Below are 13,248 nucleotides of genomic sequence, written 5' to 3'. Positions count from 1 at the left end.
GGTGCAGGCGAGGGATTGATAAAGGGGAGGAACAATGGTTAACACTGATTTTGACTTTTACTATTTTTACAACATGACAACTACATACCACAAGAACCAATTAGAGTCAGAGAGATGGACAACATGGAAACAGATCCTTCAGTCCAGCTAGTCCATGCCGATCAGATAACCTAAATTAATCCAGCCCCATTTACCAGCATTTGGCCCACATCCCTTTAAACCCTTCCTATTCATCTATCCGTCCAGATGCCTTTTAAATGTTGTAATTTTATCAACCTTCACCATTTCTTCTGGTAACTCATTCCAAACATGCACCACTCTCTGTGTGAAAAGGCCTCTTTTACTTCTTTCCCCTCTCGCCTTAAACCTGTGCCCTCTAGCTTTGGACTCCCCCACCCTGGGGAAAAGACTTTACTTCTTCACTCTATCCATGCCTCATGATTTTATAAATCTCTCTAAGGTCACCCTTCAGCCTCAGTCACTCCAAGGAAAACAGCCCAGTCTATTCAGTCTCTCCCCATAGCTCAAACCCTCCAATCCTGGCAACATTGTTGTAAATCTTTTCTGAACCCTTTCAAATTTCACGGCATTCCTCCTGTAGCAGGGCAACCAGAATTGCACACAATATTCCAATTGTGGCCTAACCAATATCCTGCAACATGACCTCCCAACACCTAAACTCAATGCACTGGCCAATAAAGACAAACATGCCAAACACCTTCTTCACTATCCTGTCTACCTGCAACACCATTTTCAAGGACATATGAAACTGCACTCCAAAGAGTCTTTGATCAGCAACACTCCCCAGAACTTTACCGTTAAATGTAGAAGACCAGCTCTGATTTGCCTTTCTAAAATGCAGCACCTTACATTTATCTAAATTAAACTCCATCTGCTACTCCTTGGCCCATTGGCCCATCTGATCAAGATCCTTGTCCACTACACCTCCCATTTTAGTGTCTTCTACAAACTTACTAACCATATCTCCTCTGTTCACATCAAAATCATTTGTCGAAATGATAAAAAGTAGTGGATCCCTTGTTTTAAAATACAAGGATTTATGCTGAAACACTAAATTGTTAACTCATATATGTTGTTCCAACAGAACATGAAGATTTGAAAATGCATCTGTCATCTTATTTTGATGGTCTAATTCTGCGAATCACTTCGCTTCAGGAATATTTCAGCTAATTTTGTTTTTTAATTGTTCTTACAGATTGTGAGAACTTGTCAATCATATAAATTTGATTTAGAACTTATTAATCTCTGATAGAACATACAGAGATAGCTGTCATCTTCCACAAATTTATAGTCTTCAGGCAAAAAACCATCTGAACTTAAGAAAGTTCAAACTTTTCTTTGAAACAGTTGCTTTTCTTGCAGTTTAAGTTTGATTTTTAACTGGTTCCCTTTGGTAACCTGTGATTTTTATCAATTGGTCTAGCTACATTCTGACCTGGACAATGGTGATGGTTCTGTGACCTATACTCTGATAGGACAGGGAGCTGGCTCGATCTTCACCATTGATGAGATTACGGGGGATATTCATGCAATAAAGAGCCTGGATCGTGAAGAAAAGTCTTATTATGTTCTGCGTGCTCAGGCTGTGGATACAGAAACCGGAAGACCTGTGGAACCTGAATCAGAGTTTATCATTAAGGTTCAGGATATCAATGACAATGAGCCGAAGTTTCTGGATGGACCTTATGTTGCTGATGTCCCAGAAATGTCTCCTGCTGGTAAGTAGAACATAGTTTGGGTCATGAGATTTCGTTGCTGATGTTGCTTAATGTTGCTCTCAGTCCCCAACTTCATATCATTGCTTTCAATTATCCAAAACTTAGCTATGGAGAAAACTGAAAAATTAAAAACTACTGTCTCCAAATTAAAAATGAATACTTTTTGTTGGTTAACAACAGTGCTAGGCTTTCAAATTGGAGTTGGTGCAATCTAGGTATTCACCTGCTTTGTATTTTTTTAGGTTAAGATGTCCAAAATACAGAAGGTGCACAAAATTCCAAGACTAAACATTGCCCAAGTACTCCCCTGTGATAAATGGTCATACTGGGAGTGAATGCAGCCATAAAGACAATGGTGGCACAGTTTGTCCTGTGTTCTCGTATCAAGCAGCTCAAAGTGTGGGCAGATTTAGAAAGTACCCACCAGGAGATACATATGGAACATGCCTTTGTTGTTTTCTTATGTAGCTCACCTTTTCCGGTGACGAGCTGTGTTGGGTTGTCTGAGCAGTATGGGGTGCTGCTTGAGAAGGCACCACCCCATCCTACTGTCCATCCTTTCAAATTCCCCACTTTAGTAACAAGATCGTAAGTCATCCACACATTCCCAAAAATTCTCCTTGATTGTTCTAATCTGAATTTTTAATTTTACTCTAATTGGGAAAAGTTGGCAAACTTACAATGGTGGAGTGATTTGGACTTTGTTACAGGTACATGGGCACAATGAACAAGGGGCAGCGTTTCCTAAACTGTGTTCTGTTTCTGTTTCTACCCATTCACAGCGGTGAGCACAAATTGAATATTATTGGCAAGTCCAATTTCATCTTCAATCTTCATAGCCAAGCTTTTTCTTTCATTGAGGTGGAAGGTGAAACAATTTGTCGAAGCTGGATGTTCTTGTCAAGTCAGGGAGAGGATCAGTTTGCACTTTCTCTATCATCATTCCCGTTTTATTGCTTGTGGATAATTTTCTACCAATTACAGTACTTTCACAGCCAGGAAAACCAGCTGCTGATACCTAGATTGAGCAACAGTTCATCAAATGTCTTGTGACTATCATTTGATAGCAACATTATCAACACTTAACGAAGTACAATATTATGCAGTGAATGGATTTCAGAGCAATTGAGAGATGCCAGGATCTGCAAGCACACAATGATTTGGTGGTCTGAAGTATTGATAATATGCTTCGATGTCTGATACTCAGATTGAAACTTATTCTGTATTGATAAAGATCTCCTTATTTTCTGCTGGCTGGAATTGGCCTCAGCAAGACTAGATTTTGGCAATCTCAATCCAATTCTAGTTATTGTAAATGCACAGCATAAAAACTATTTCAGCTGTGAATTGGAGCCAGAGAACAGGATGTGCTTTTCAGTTACCCAGTAAATAATGCACAGCAGGATCGCAGCCCTTGTGTTAAATTTAAAGCACATTCTTCAACGAGAGATAGTTTCTCTTTCGATCTAATTTATGTCAAAGGTAACCTGGGCCTGAAAAGCAAAAACATGCTTTATTACAGAATACGGTCACCCTTAAATTCCAAGTTACAACAGTCAACCCGATAAACTAACCTGCACATCTCATACAGAGTTTAACATTCTGTACTCTGAGACCATCTGATTGTTTCTTTTATCAGCTAATTATTGCACCTAGTTGGCTTTTTCATCCCAAGAAGCTTAAGGGCCAAGTTGTCACTCAGGCACACCCACTGCACATTCAGAGGGATTCATCATCACACCTTGTGAAGGACGGCACTGATGAAAATTACACTCTGTCAGAGAAAGCATTAAGGGGAATGAAGGTGGACCCCACTGGAAAAGGGCAGATGGGTCAAGAGGAGGATGGGCCAAGGCCCCACTTCCTGCAGGAAAAAGTAATGCTTGGAACCTCTGAAAATGTGCAGAAGGTGAGCACTCAAAAAGCATTAAACGGCCCAGTAAACCAAGCAGCTCACACCTGAGAGATTGAGTACTCACTCGTTGATCCTACAACAGCTGTTGGGGTCATTTTTGGAGAGTGTCAGTGTAACTGCTCAGAATATAGCCCACACATTGCTAAGAGGGCTGTTGTGTGTTGTGGTGCAATTGGAATATCGCTACCTCATAACTAGAGGATATAGGTTCATGTCCAACCTGGTAAAGATTTATGTTGTAACATATTCAAACAGATTGAATTAAAAATACCTTTCTGGGGCTCTTGCAGTGCAGTGATACTGTCCCAATGTCTGAGCTGGGAGGTCAGATTCAAGTCCCACCTGTTCTAGAAATGTGGCATATCATCTCTGAACAGGTTAATTAGAAATATCTGAAACATCTCTCATGGTGTAGTACAAATGCCCCTATCTTTGAGCCTGAAGGCCTGAGTTCAAATCCTTCTCTCTTCTCTCTTGAAATGTCGAATAGCATTTTTGACAGACTGATTAGAAATGATCTACAGATTGCTGAACACTCAGAAGGATAAAAGACTGAAGCATGTTTCAATGGTTCATTTACCATACATCACAGCTTACTAGCCAACCCAATGTGTAAGTCAACCCCAGTTTTCTGGTTTTGAAAGTTTTACTTTTGCATATACTTGATGTGGAAGTGGATGAAATACTCTTGAACTTCGATTTGTCCTGAAACTAAATTATCAAGTTGAAATATTTAGCCACAGGGCCTAAGACCACAAGGTTCATGGTGGTACGAGACACCATGACCAACGAAAGTTAACATTGAAGCCTAATGGTCATTTTCACATGTAAGATCTGTTAAAACTCCTGGTTGTTGTGCAAATAATTGATATGGATTAATGTATAAGGAAAGAGTGAAATTTTGGATTAATATAGTGTTAAACAGGGATCCCAGTTGCCCACATGAAGCATGCAGCTGAAACTGGGATATATTTGGACCCCATAGAATCAATGAGGTAGAAAAGCTCCAACAAAGAAACAGCAACTGCATTGCAGTTCTAACCAATGTAAGGGTTCTTGCTATCTAATACCTGCGGGAAGCAATAATCAGCAACAAGCCATTTAAGAATCACGTTCAGATTGGATGAAGTTGGTGATGGTTTATGGAGAACCAATCTCTACAATTGGGAAAACCACACATGGTACCATGCAATGTGACTGGGTGTTACGGTTCAGTTTTGTGCATCTGATCTCTGCTCCTCGTGGTACACATACTATCTCAACGACACAGACTATCCATGACAGTATTGATCAGCGTGACCATCGCACAGTCCTTTAGGAGATGAAGTCCTGCCTTCACATTCAGAATAACTTCCATTGTGCTGTCTGGCATTATTACCGTGCTAAATGGGACAGACTTTGCACAGATCTAGCAACTCAAGACGAGGCATCCATGAGGCGCTGTGGGCCATCAACAGCAGCAGAATTGTACTCTAGCACAATCTGTAACCTCATGGCCCGGCATATCCCCCACTTAACCATTACCATCAAGCCAGGGGATCAATCCTGGTTCAATGGAGGATGCAGTAGGGTATGCCAGGAGCAGCACCCAACATACCTGAAGATGATGTATCAACCTGGTGGAGCCACCAAACAGGACAGATTACACGCCAAACAGTGAAAGCAGCAAGTGATAGACAGAGCTAAGTGATCTCATAACCAACTGATCAGATCTAAGCTCTGCAGTCCTGCCGCATCCAGTTGTGAATGGTAGTGGCAATTAAACAACTCACTGGAGGAGGAGGCTCCACAAATATCCCCATCCTTGATGATGGAAGAGCCCAGCGCATCAGTGCAAAAGATAAGGCTGAAGCATTTACAGCAATCTTCAGCTGGAAGTGCTGAGTGGATTATCCATCTTGGCGTCCTCCAGTGGTCCCCAGCATTATAGATACCAGTCTTCAGCCAATTTGATTCATTCCATGTGATATCAAGGAACGGTTGGAGACACCGGATACTACAAAGGCTACCAGCTCTGACAACATTCTGGCAACAGTACTGAAGGCTTGTGCTCCAGAACTTGTCGCTCCCCGAGCCAAGGTGTTCCAGTACAGTCACAACACTGGCATCTGCACAACAATGTGGAGAGTTGCACAGGTATGTCCTGTACACAAAAAGCAGGACAAATCCAATCCGGCCAATTACTGCCCCATCAGTCTCCTCTTGATCATCGGTAAAGTGATGGAAGGTGTCAGTAACAGAGATATCAAGCAGCACCTGCTCAGCAATAACCTGCTCAGTGATGCCCTGTTTGGGTTCCACCAGGACCACTCAGCTCCTGACCTCATTACAGCCTTGGTTCAAACATGGACAAAAGAACAGAATTTTACAGGTGATGTGAGAGTAACAGTCCTTGACATCAAGGCTACATTCAACTGAATATGCCATTGAGAAACCCGAACAAAACTGGAAACAATGGGTATCGGGGCAAACTCTCCGGTCTTTAGAGTCATACCTGGCACATAGGAAGATGGTTGTGGTTGTTGGAAGTTAATTATCTCAGCTCCAGGACATCTCTGCAGGAGTTCCATGAGGGGAGTGTCCTTGGTCCAACCACCTTTAGCTGCTTTATCAATGATCTCACCTCCACCATAAGGTCAGTAGCGGGGATGCTCGCCGATGATTGCATAATGCTCAGCACTGTTTGCAACTCCTGAGATACTGAAACAGCCCATGTTCACATGCAACAAGATCTGGACAATATCCAGGCTTGGGCTGACAAGTGGCAAGTGACATTTGCACCACAAATGCCAGGCTATGACCATCACCACGAAGAGACAATCTAACCATCACCCCAAAAGAATGACTAAAGGAAGATTAGGGCCAATCAAGGATAGTCGTGGGAAGTTGTGTGTGGAGTCAGAGGAGATAGGGGAAGCAATAAATGAACATTTTTCAACAGTATTCACTCTAGAAAACGACAATGTTATCGAGGAGAATACTGAGATACAGGCCACTAGACTAGGTGGGATTGAGGTTCACAAGGAAGAGGTATTAGAAATCCTACAGAGGGTGAAGATAGATAAGTCCCCTGGGCCGGATGGGATTTACCCTCGGATCCTCTGGGAAGCCAGGGAGGAGATTGCCGAGCCTATGGCATTGATCTTTAACTCGCCATTGTCTACAGGAATAGTGCCAGATGACTGGAGGATAGCAAATGTGGTTCCCCTGTTCAAGAAAGGGAGTAGAGACAACCCTGGTAGTTATAGACCAGTGAGCCTTACCTCAGTTGTTGGTAAAGTATTGGAAAAGGTTATAAGAGATAGGATTTATAATCATCTAGAAAAGAATAAATTGATTAGGGATAGTCAGTACGGTTTTGTGAAGGGAAGGTCGTGCCTCACAAACCTTATTGAGTTCTTTGAGAAGGTGACCAAACAGGTAGATGAGAGTAAACCAGTTGATGTGGTGTATATGGATTTCAGCAAGGTGTTTGATAAGGTTCCCCACAGTAGGCTATTGTACAAAATGCGGAGGAATGGGATTGTGGGAGATATAGCAGTTTGGATCGGAAATTGGCTTGCTGAAAGAAGACAGAGGGTGGTAGTTGATGAGAAATGTTCATCCTGGAGACCAGTTACTGGTGGTGTACCGCAAGGGTCGGTGTTGGGTCCACTGCTGTTTGTCATTTTTATAAATGACCTGGATGAGGGCGTAAAAGGATGGGTTGGTAAATTTGCAGACGACACTAAGGTCGGTGGCGTTGTGGATAGTGACGAAGGATGCTGTAGGTTGCAGAGAGACATAGATAAGCTGCAGAGCTGGGCTGAGAGGTGGCAAATGGAGTTTAATGTGGACAAGTGTGAGGTGATGGACTTTGGTAGGAGTAAGCAGAAGGCAAAGTACTGGGCTAATGGTAAGATTCTTAGTAGTGTAGATGAGCAGAGAGATCTCAGTGTCCATGTACACAGTTCCTTGAAAGTTACTTCAGAGATAATGGGAACTGCAGATGCTGGAGAATCCAAGATAACAAAGTGTGAAGCTGGATGAACACAGCAGGCCCAGCAGCATCTCAGGAGCACAAAAGCTGACGTTTCGGGCCTAGACCCTTCATCAGAGAGGGGGATGGGGTGAGGGTTCTGGAATAAATAGGGAGAGAGGGGGAGGCGGACCGAAGATGGAGAGAAAAGAAGATAGGTGGAGGGGAGAGTATAGGTGGTGAGGTAGAGAGGGGATAGGTCAGTCCAGGGAAGACGGACAGGTCAAGGAGGTGGGATGAGGTTAGTAGGTAGGAAATGGAGGTGCGGCTTGAGGTGGGAGGAAGGGATGGGTGAGAGGAAGAACAGGTTAGGGAAGCAGAGGTAGGCTGGGCTGGTTTTGGGATGCAGTGGGTGGAGGGGATGAGTTGGGCTGGTTTTGGGATGTGGTAGGGGAAGGGGAGATTTTGAAGCTGGTTAAGTCCACATTGATACCATTGGGCTGCAGGGTTCCCAAGTGGAATATGAGTTGCTGTTCCTGCTACCTTCGGGTGGCATCATTGTGGCACCGCAGGAGGCCCATGATGGACATGTCATCTAAAGAATGGGAGGGGGAGTTGAAATGGTTTGCGACTGGGAGGTGTAGTTGTTTATTGTGAACCAAGCAGAGGTATTCTGCAAAGCGGTCCCCAAGCCTCCGCTTGGTTTCCCCAATGTAGAGGAAGCCACACCGGGTACAGTGGACACAGTATAGAGGAAACCACATTGTGAGCAGTGAATGCAGACGACTAGACTCTGGGAAATGCAGGTGAAGTGCTGCTTCACCTGGAAGGTATGTTTGGGCCCTTGGATACTAGGGAGGGAGGAGGTAAATGGGCAGGTGAGTACCATTGCCGGTTACAGGGGAAGGTGCCGTGGGGCTGTGTGGTCGGGTTGGGGAGATGTTGGGTTGAAAGAAGAGTGGGCCAGGGTGTCCACTCTTCGAAAAGTGTCCAATCCTCAAGAACACTGCGATGACTAACACACCTCCTGACCTTTCAAAGGAGTTGATAACGATCTAACTAGGAGGGTGAATAGCTGTTAGTGGGGACTGTTCATGACAAACAATAGGTAGTGTGTAATTGCAGGCTATGCGATAACAAGGCCTGGTTACCATCTACAAGGCTCAAGTCAGGAGTGTGATTGGAGTACTCCCCACTTGCCTGGATGAGTGCAGCCCCAACAACACTCAAAATGCTTGATACCAACCAGGACAAAGCAACCACTTGATTGGCACCACATCCACAAGCATCTAGTCCATGCACCTCCGACGCTCAGTCGCAGCAGTGTGTACTATCTACAAGATGCACTGCAGAAACTCACCAAAGATCCTCAGACAGCACCTTCTAAACCCTCAACCACTTCCATTGAGAAGGACAAGGGAGCAGATAAATAGGAACATTACCACCTTCAAATTCCCCTCCAAGCCACTCACCATCCTGACTTGGAAATATATCGCTGTTCCTTCACTGTCACTGGGTCAAAATCCTGGAAATTCCATCTGCAAGTGGACTGTAGCAGTTAAAGGAAACAGCTCACCACCACGTTCTCACAGGCAACTAGGGATCGGCAATAAATGCTAGCCAGCTAGCCACACCCACGTCCCATAAATGACTCCAATCCGCAAGAAACGGCTTCAGATGGCCAATACTGAAGACAGCCACATCTCTGCCAGAGGCTGCACAGTCACACTGGGCAACTATGCAAAATCTCGAAGACCTACACCAATCTGACCCCAGGTCTGTAGAAGGAGAATGTGTTTCCCAAAGTTCCAGGCCAGGAATGTTACATGTCCCAAACACACGCTCACACACACGCGCGTACACACACACACAGAATCATCTGACTAAATAAAAATGGAAAGAACTGTGGATACTGTAAATCAGGAACAAAAACAAAGTTGCTCGAAAAGCTCAGCAGGTCTGGCAGCATCTGTGAAGGAAAAAACAGAGTTAACGTTTTGGGCCCAGTGACCCTTCCTCAGAACGTTTTTTTGTTTCTGAATTTGCAAAGCCTGGAATCAAATTCGCAGTTGACATAATTCAGCAAGGATGTTGCCAGATGTGGAAGGGTTGAATTATAAAGAAAGGCTGGATAGGCTGGGACGTTTTTCACTCGAGGTTAAGAGTGACTTGATAGAAGTTTATGAATTAATGAGAGGTATTGATAGAGTTGATGGTAGTTGTCTTTACCTTAAGATGGGGAATTTCAAGACTCAGGGGCACATTTTTATGGTGAGAGGAGAGTGATTTAAAAAGACATAAAGACAAGATTTTTTTAGGCAGAGGATGGTTAGTGTTTGGAATGAACTTCCTAAGGAAATTGTGGATGCGAGAACAATTACAACATTTAAAAGACATTTGAATAGATACATGAATAGGAAATGTTTGGAGGAATATGGGCCAGGAGCAGGCAGGTGGGACTATTTAGTTTGGGAATATATTTGGCATGGACTGGTTGGACATAAGGATCTGTTTCCATGATGTATGACTCTATAACTCCGTGGTTGAGGCTAATACATTTCTCAACTCCATTCTCCCGCCTTTTCCCAGTAACTTTTGCTCCCCCCACCTATCCATCTCCAACATGATAGCCATGGATAAACCAATATTTGTTTCATTCCAATTAGAGCAATTGTATTATTTTGATGTTGTGAATAATAAAGGAACATGGAATACCTTTTTATTCAAAAATCACCGCAGTTTCAGGAAATTAGCTCTTGATGTAACCTGATGGTATTAGAAACAGCTGGTTATTAACACCATAGAACACTGATCTGTTTAGTAAATATTAGCAGAGTTGTCGCACAATTTTGTATAATTGATATTTATTCTGCATTTTAGGTAGTCCCTTGGCTGCATTAAAAATAAGTTCCTGTCAAAATTTATATCTGGTGATTTTTATTTGAAAGTGTAATGGGTTGAAAAATATTACTGCAATTAGACATTTCAAATCATATGTTCCATCTGCTACTGTTTTTCTTGCAAAGTCAGTCAGGCTGAAAGAAAGAGGAATCGCCCAAAGTTGTTGGCAGTAACATCATTTTTCATTTACACCAATGTCATTTTGTACAGCCCAATTTCCACTACATTCAGTGAAGCTTGAGAGAAGCTATACATTATAACTGGTGGATGGTGAATGGCGTTTCAAATCACTTGGTTTTCATATCTACAAGAAACTGTGCTTCCGGTTCATTCCTTTTCAAGGAATGATGCTGAACATTCTCCCTCCTATGCCTCGAAGGTTTATACTTTAAAGTGCCTTTTACTACACATTCCAAAGTGCTTCACAGCCATGGGAATGTTTTTACTTCATTTTGCAGTTCTGGCAAACAACATTTGCTCAGCAAGCTCCTGCAAACAGTAATTTGATTAGATAATCCTGCCAGGGAAGTAATCTAGCTGGGCCAGGCAGGGTAAACACCAGAGGGATGTCCTTGAAGTGTGGGGTTTCCAAAAAGAGGGATCACTGCCTTAGGGAAAGGGATAAACTGTTTCAGATTGAGATGAGAAGAAATGTCTTATCCAGAAAGTGGGAAGCCCTGTGGAATTCTCTGCCTCAGGAGCCAGTGGAGGCCAAAACATTGAGTGTTTTCCAACAGGTGGATGTAGTCATCGAGTCAGAGGGTCATACAGCAAAGAAACAGAAGGCTGAAGGGACCAAAGCAGATGAGGAGAAAGTAGCAGAGATAATGGGAACTGCAGATGCTGGAGAATCCAAGATAATAAAATGTGAGGCTGGATGAACACAGCAGGCCAAGCAGAATCCCAGGAGCGATGCTGCTTGGCCTGCTGTGTTCATCCAGCCTCACATTTTATTATCGAGGAGAAAGTAGCAACAGGCTATGGAGTTGGATGGTCATTCATGATCATATCAAATGGTTGAGCAATCTTAGACGGCTGATTGGCCTATTCTGTTCCTGTTTTTTTTTTGTTATTCGCTGTGTTTCAGTGTTTGTGACATTTAGTGATCTTAAAGGGTAAATGTTGACACTGAGACCAGCGGTAACTCCCCCACCATTTTTAAAAACAGCACTTTGGAATGTTAGATGCTCACTTGAGGGAGCACCCTTATAAAGTGTATCATCCAAAAACGCCAGCAGCTTTAACCTTGCAGCACTCTGTCAATACTCCACTGGCACATCAGCCAAGGTTTCTGTGATAATAAAATGTGAGGCTGGATGAACACAGCAAGCCTAGCAGCATCTCAGGAGCACAAAAGCTGACATTTCGGGCCTAGACCCTTCATCAGAGAGCCTGTGCTCCTGAGATGCTGCTGGGCCTGCTGTGTTCATCCAGCCTCACATTTTATTATCTTGGATTCTCCAGCATCTGCAGTTCCCATTATCACTGAGCTAAGGTTTCTGTGTTTAGATAGGACATGGGGTTGGGAATGAAGGTACACCAGTAAGCAATCTCCCAGCACTGGTGTGTTTGCCAGGCCCCCTTCATGGTCTCAACCCTCGCAGCAGGTGATTTGTTAAAGTGATTGAAAGGCCAATGGAGGTCATCGATCAGAGACTGAGACAATAGGAACTGCAGATGCTGGAGAATCTGAATTTACAAAGTGTGGAGCTGGATGAACGCAGCATGTTATCTCTTATCATTAATCAGAGACTGACTGGAATCTTCTGATTGACCTGTGGGCCCAACGTAGGTCTGGATCCCAGCAATACCCTGAGGCAGCCCCCAGAGGGGGGAATAGGGAAGCAGCATTCCATTTTGAGGTCCCTCCCTCCTTCCTTCTGCCACCAATTCACAACATCACCCACAAACTGCCAAGACTTCCCATTGACCACTTTTTGTTTCAAACATATTAGAAATGCTGAGTGGGCAACCCAAGAAGGAGATACCCTCTCTGGCTCTGTCTTTGTCTGTCTGCCGCTCACTGTCTGTCTCTGTCTCAGTCTTTTTCCGTCTGTCTGTATGTCTCTTTGCCTTCTTTCTCCCTGTTTGTATGTCTGTGTCCGTCTATCTGTCTGTATGTCTCTACCCCTCTCTCTCAGCAATATAAGCCTGTGTCTATGTGTCAGTCTGTCTTTGCTTGTACCTTCCTGTCTGACTTCTTTTCTATCCCTTTGTTGCTACACTCTGACTGTTACTTCTCTATCTCTCTCTCTCTGTCACTATCCCCATCTCTGCCTTTTGTCATTTCATGTCCACTTTTTTCTTGATGTGTGTCTCACTCTGTCTATTATTCTCTTAGTGTTTCTCTCTCTCTCTATCTCTGGCCATTTACATTTGCTCTTTTGCTCATAGTGTCTGTTGTCATCTTTCTTTCTGCCTTTCTTGCGTTCTTTCTGTCATCTCCTCTCTACCTCTGTTTCCCCTTCTATTCTTCGTCTCTGTCTCCACCTGGCTGATTTTACCAATCATGCCAAATTTACTTCAGGCAATGACTGAGAAATTCCATCCCTGGGATCCATTACACTCAGGCTTCATAACAAGAACTGATCCTAGATACCCAAAATCATTTATACTATGGACGCTGCTTGGTCAGTGATAGAAGGCTGAGCAGCAAACAAAACCCTGTTCTTGATCACCATCATTGGCACTCTCAAAACAGTAACATGGAGCTTAAGGAGCACCTTGGAAACCCA

General features: G+C 43.5%; 1 protein-coding gene across 4 annotated transcripts in view; it reads left to right on the top strand.

Annotated features, from left to right (window-relative positions):
• LOC125447799 (cadherin-12-like) overlaps positions 1-13,248 on the top strand; it is a 646,081-nt gene that overhangs the window by 439,162 nt on the left and 193,671 nt on the right. For all 4 annotated transcript variants that reach the window (XM_059641207.1, XM_059641199.1, XM_059641205.1 and 1 more), the window contains exon 3: positions 1,445-1,739. In XM_059641207.1, the coding sequence (XP_059497190.1) occupies positions 1,445-1,739 (295 nt within the window). The remainder of the gene's footprint in view (positions 1-1,444; positions 1,740-13,248) is intronic.

This window comes from Stegostoma tigrinum, chromosome 2 (genome assembly GCF_030684315.1).
Source record: "Stegostoma tigrinum isolate sSteTig4 chromosome 2, sSteTig4.hap1, whole genome shotgun sequence".
Lineage (NCBI taxonomy): Eukaryota > Metazoa > Chordata > Chondrichthyes > Orectolobiformes > Stegostomatidae > Stegostoma > Stegostoma tigrinum.
This window is presented reverse-complemented; position numbering and strand designations above follow the sequence as displayed.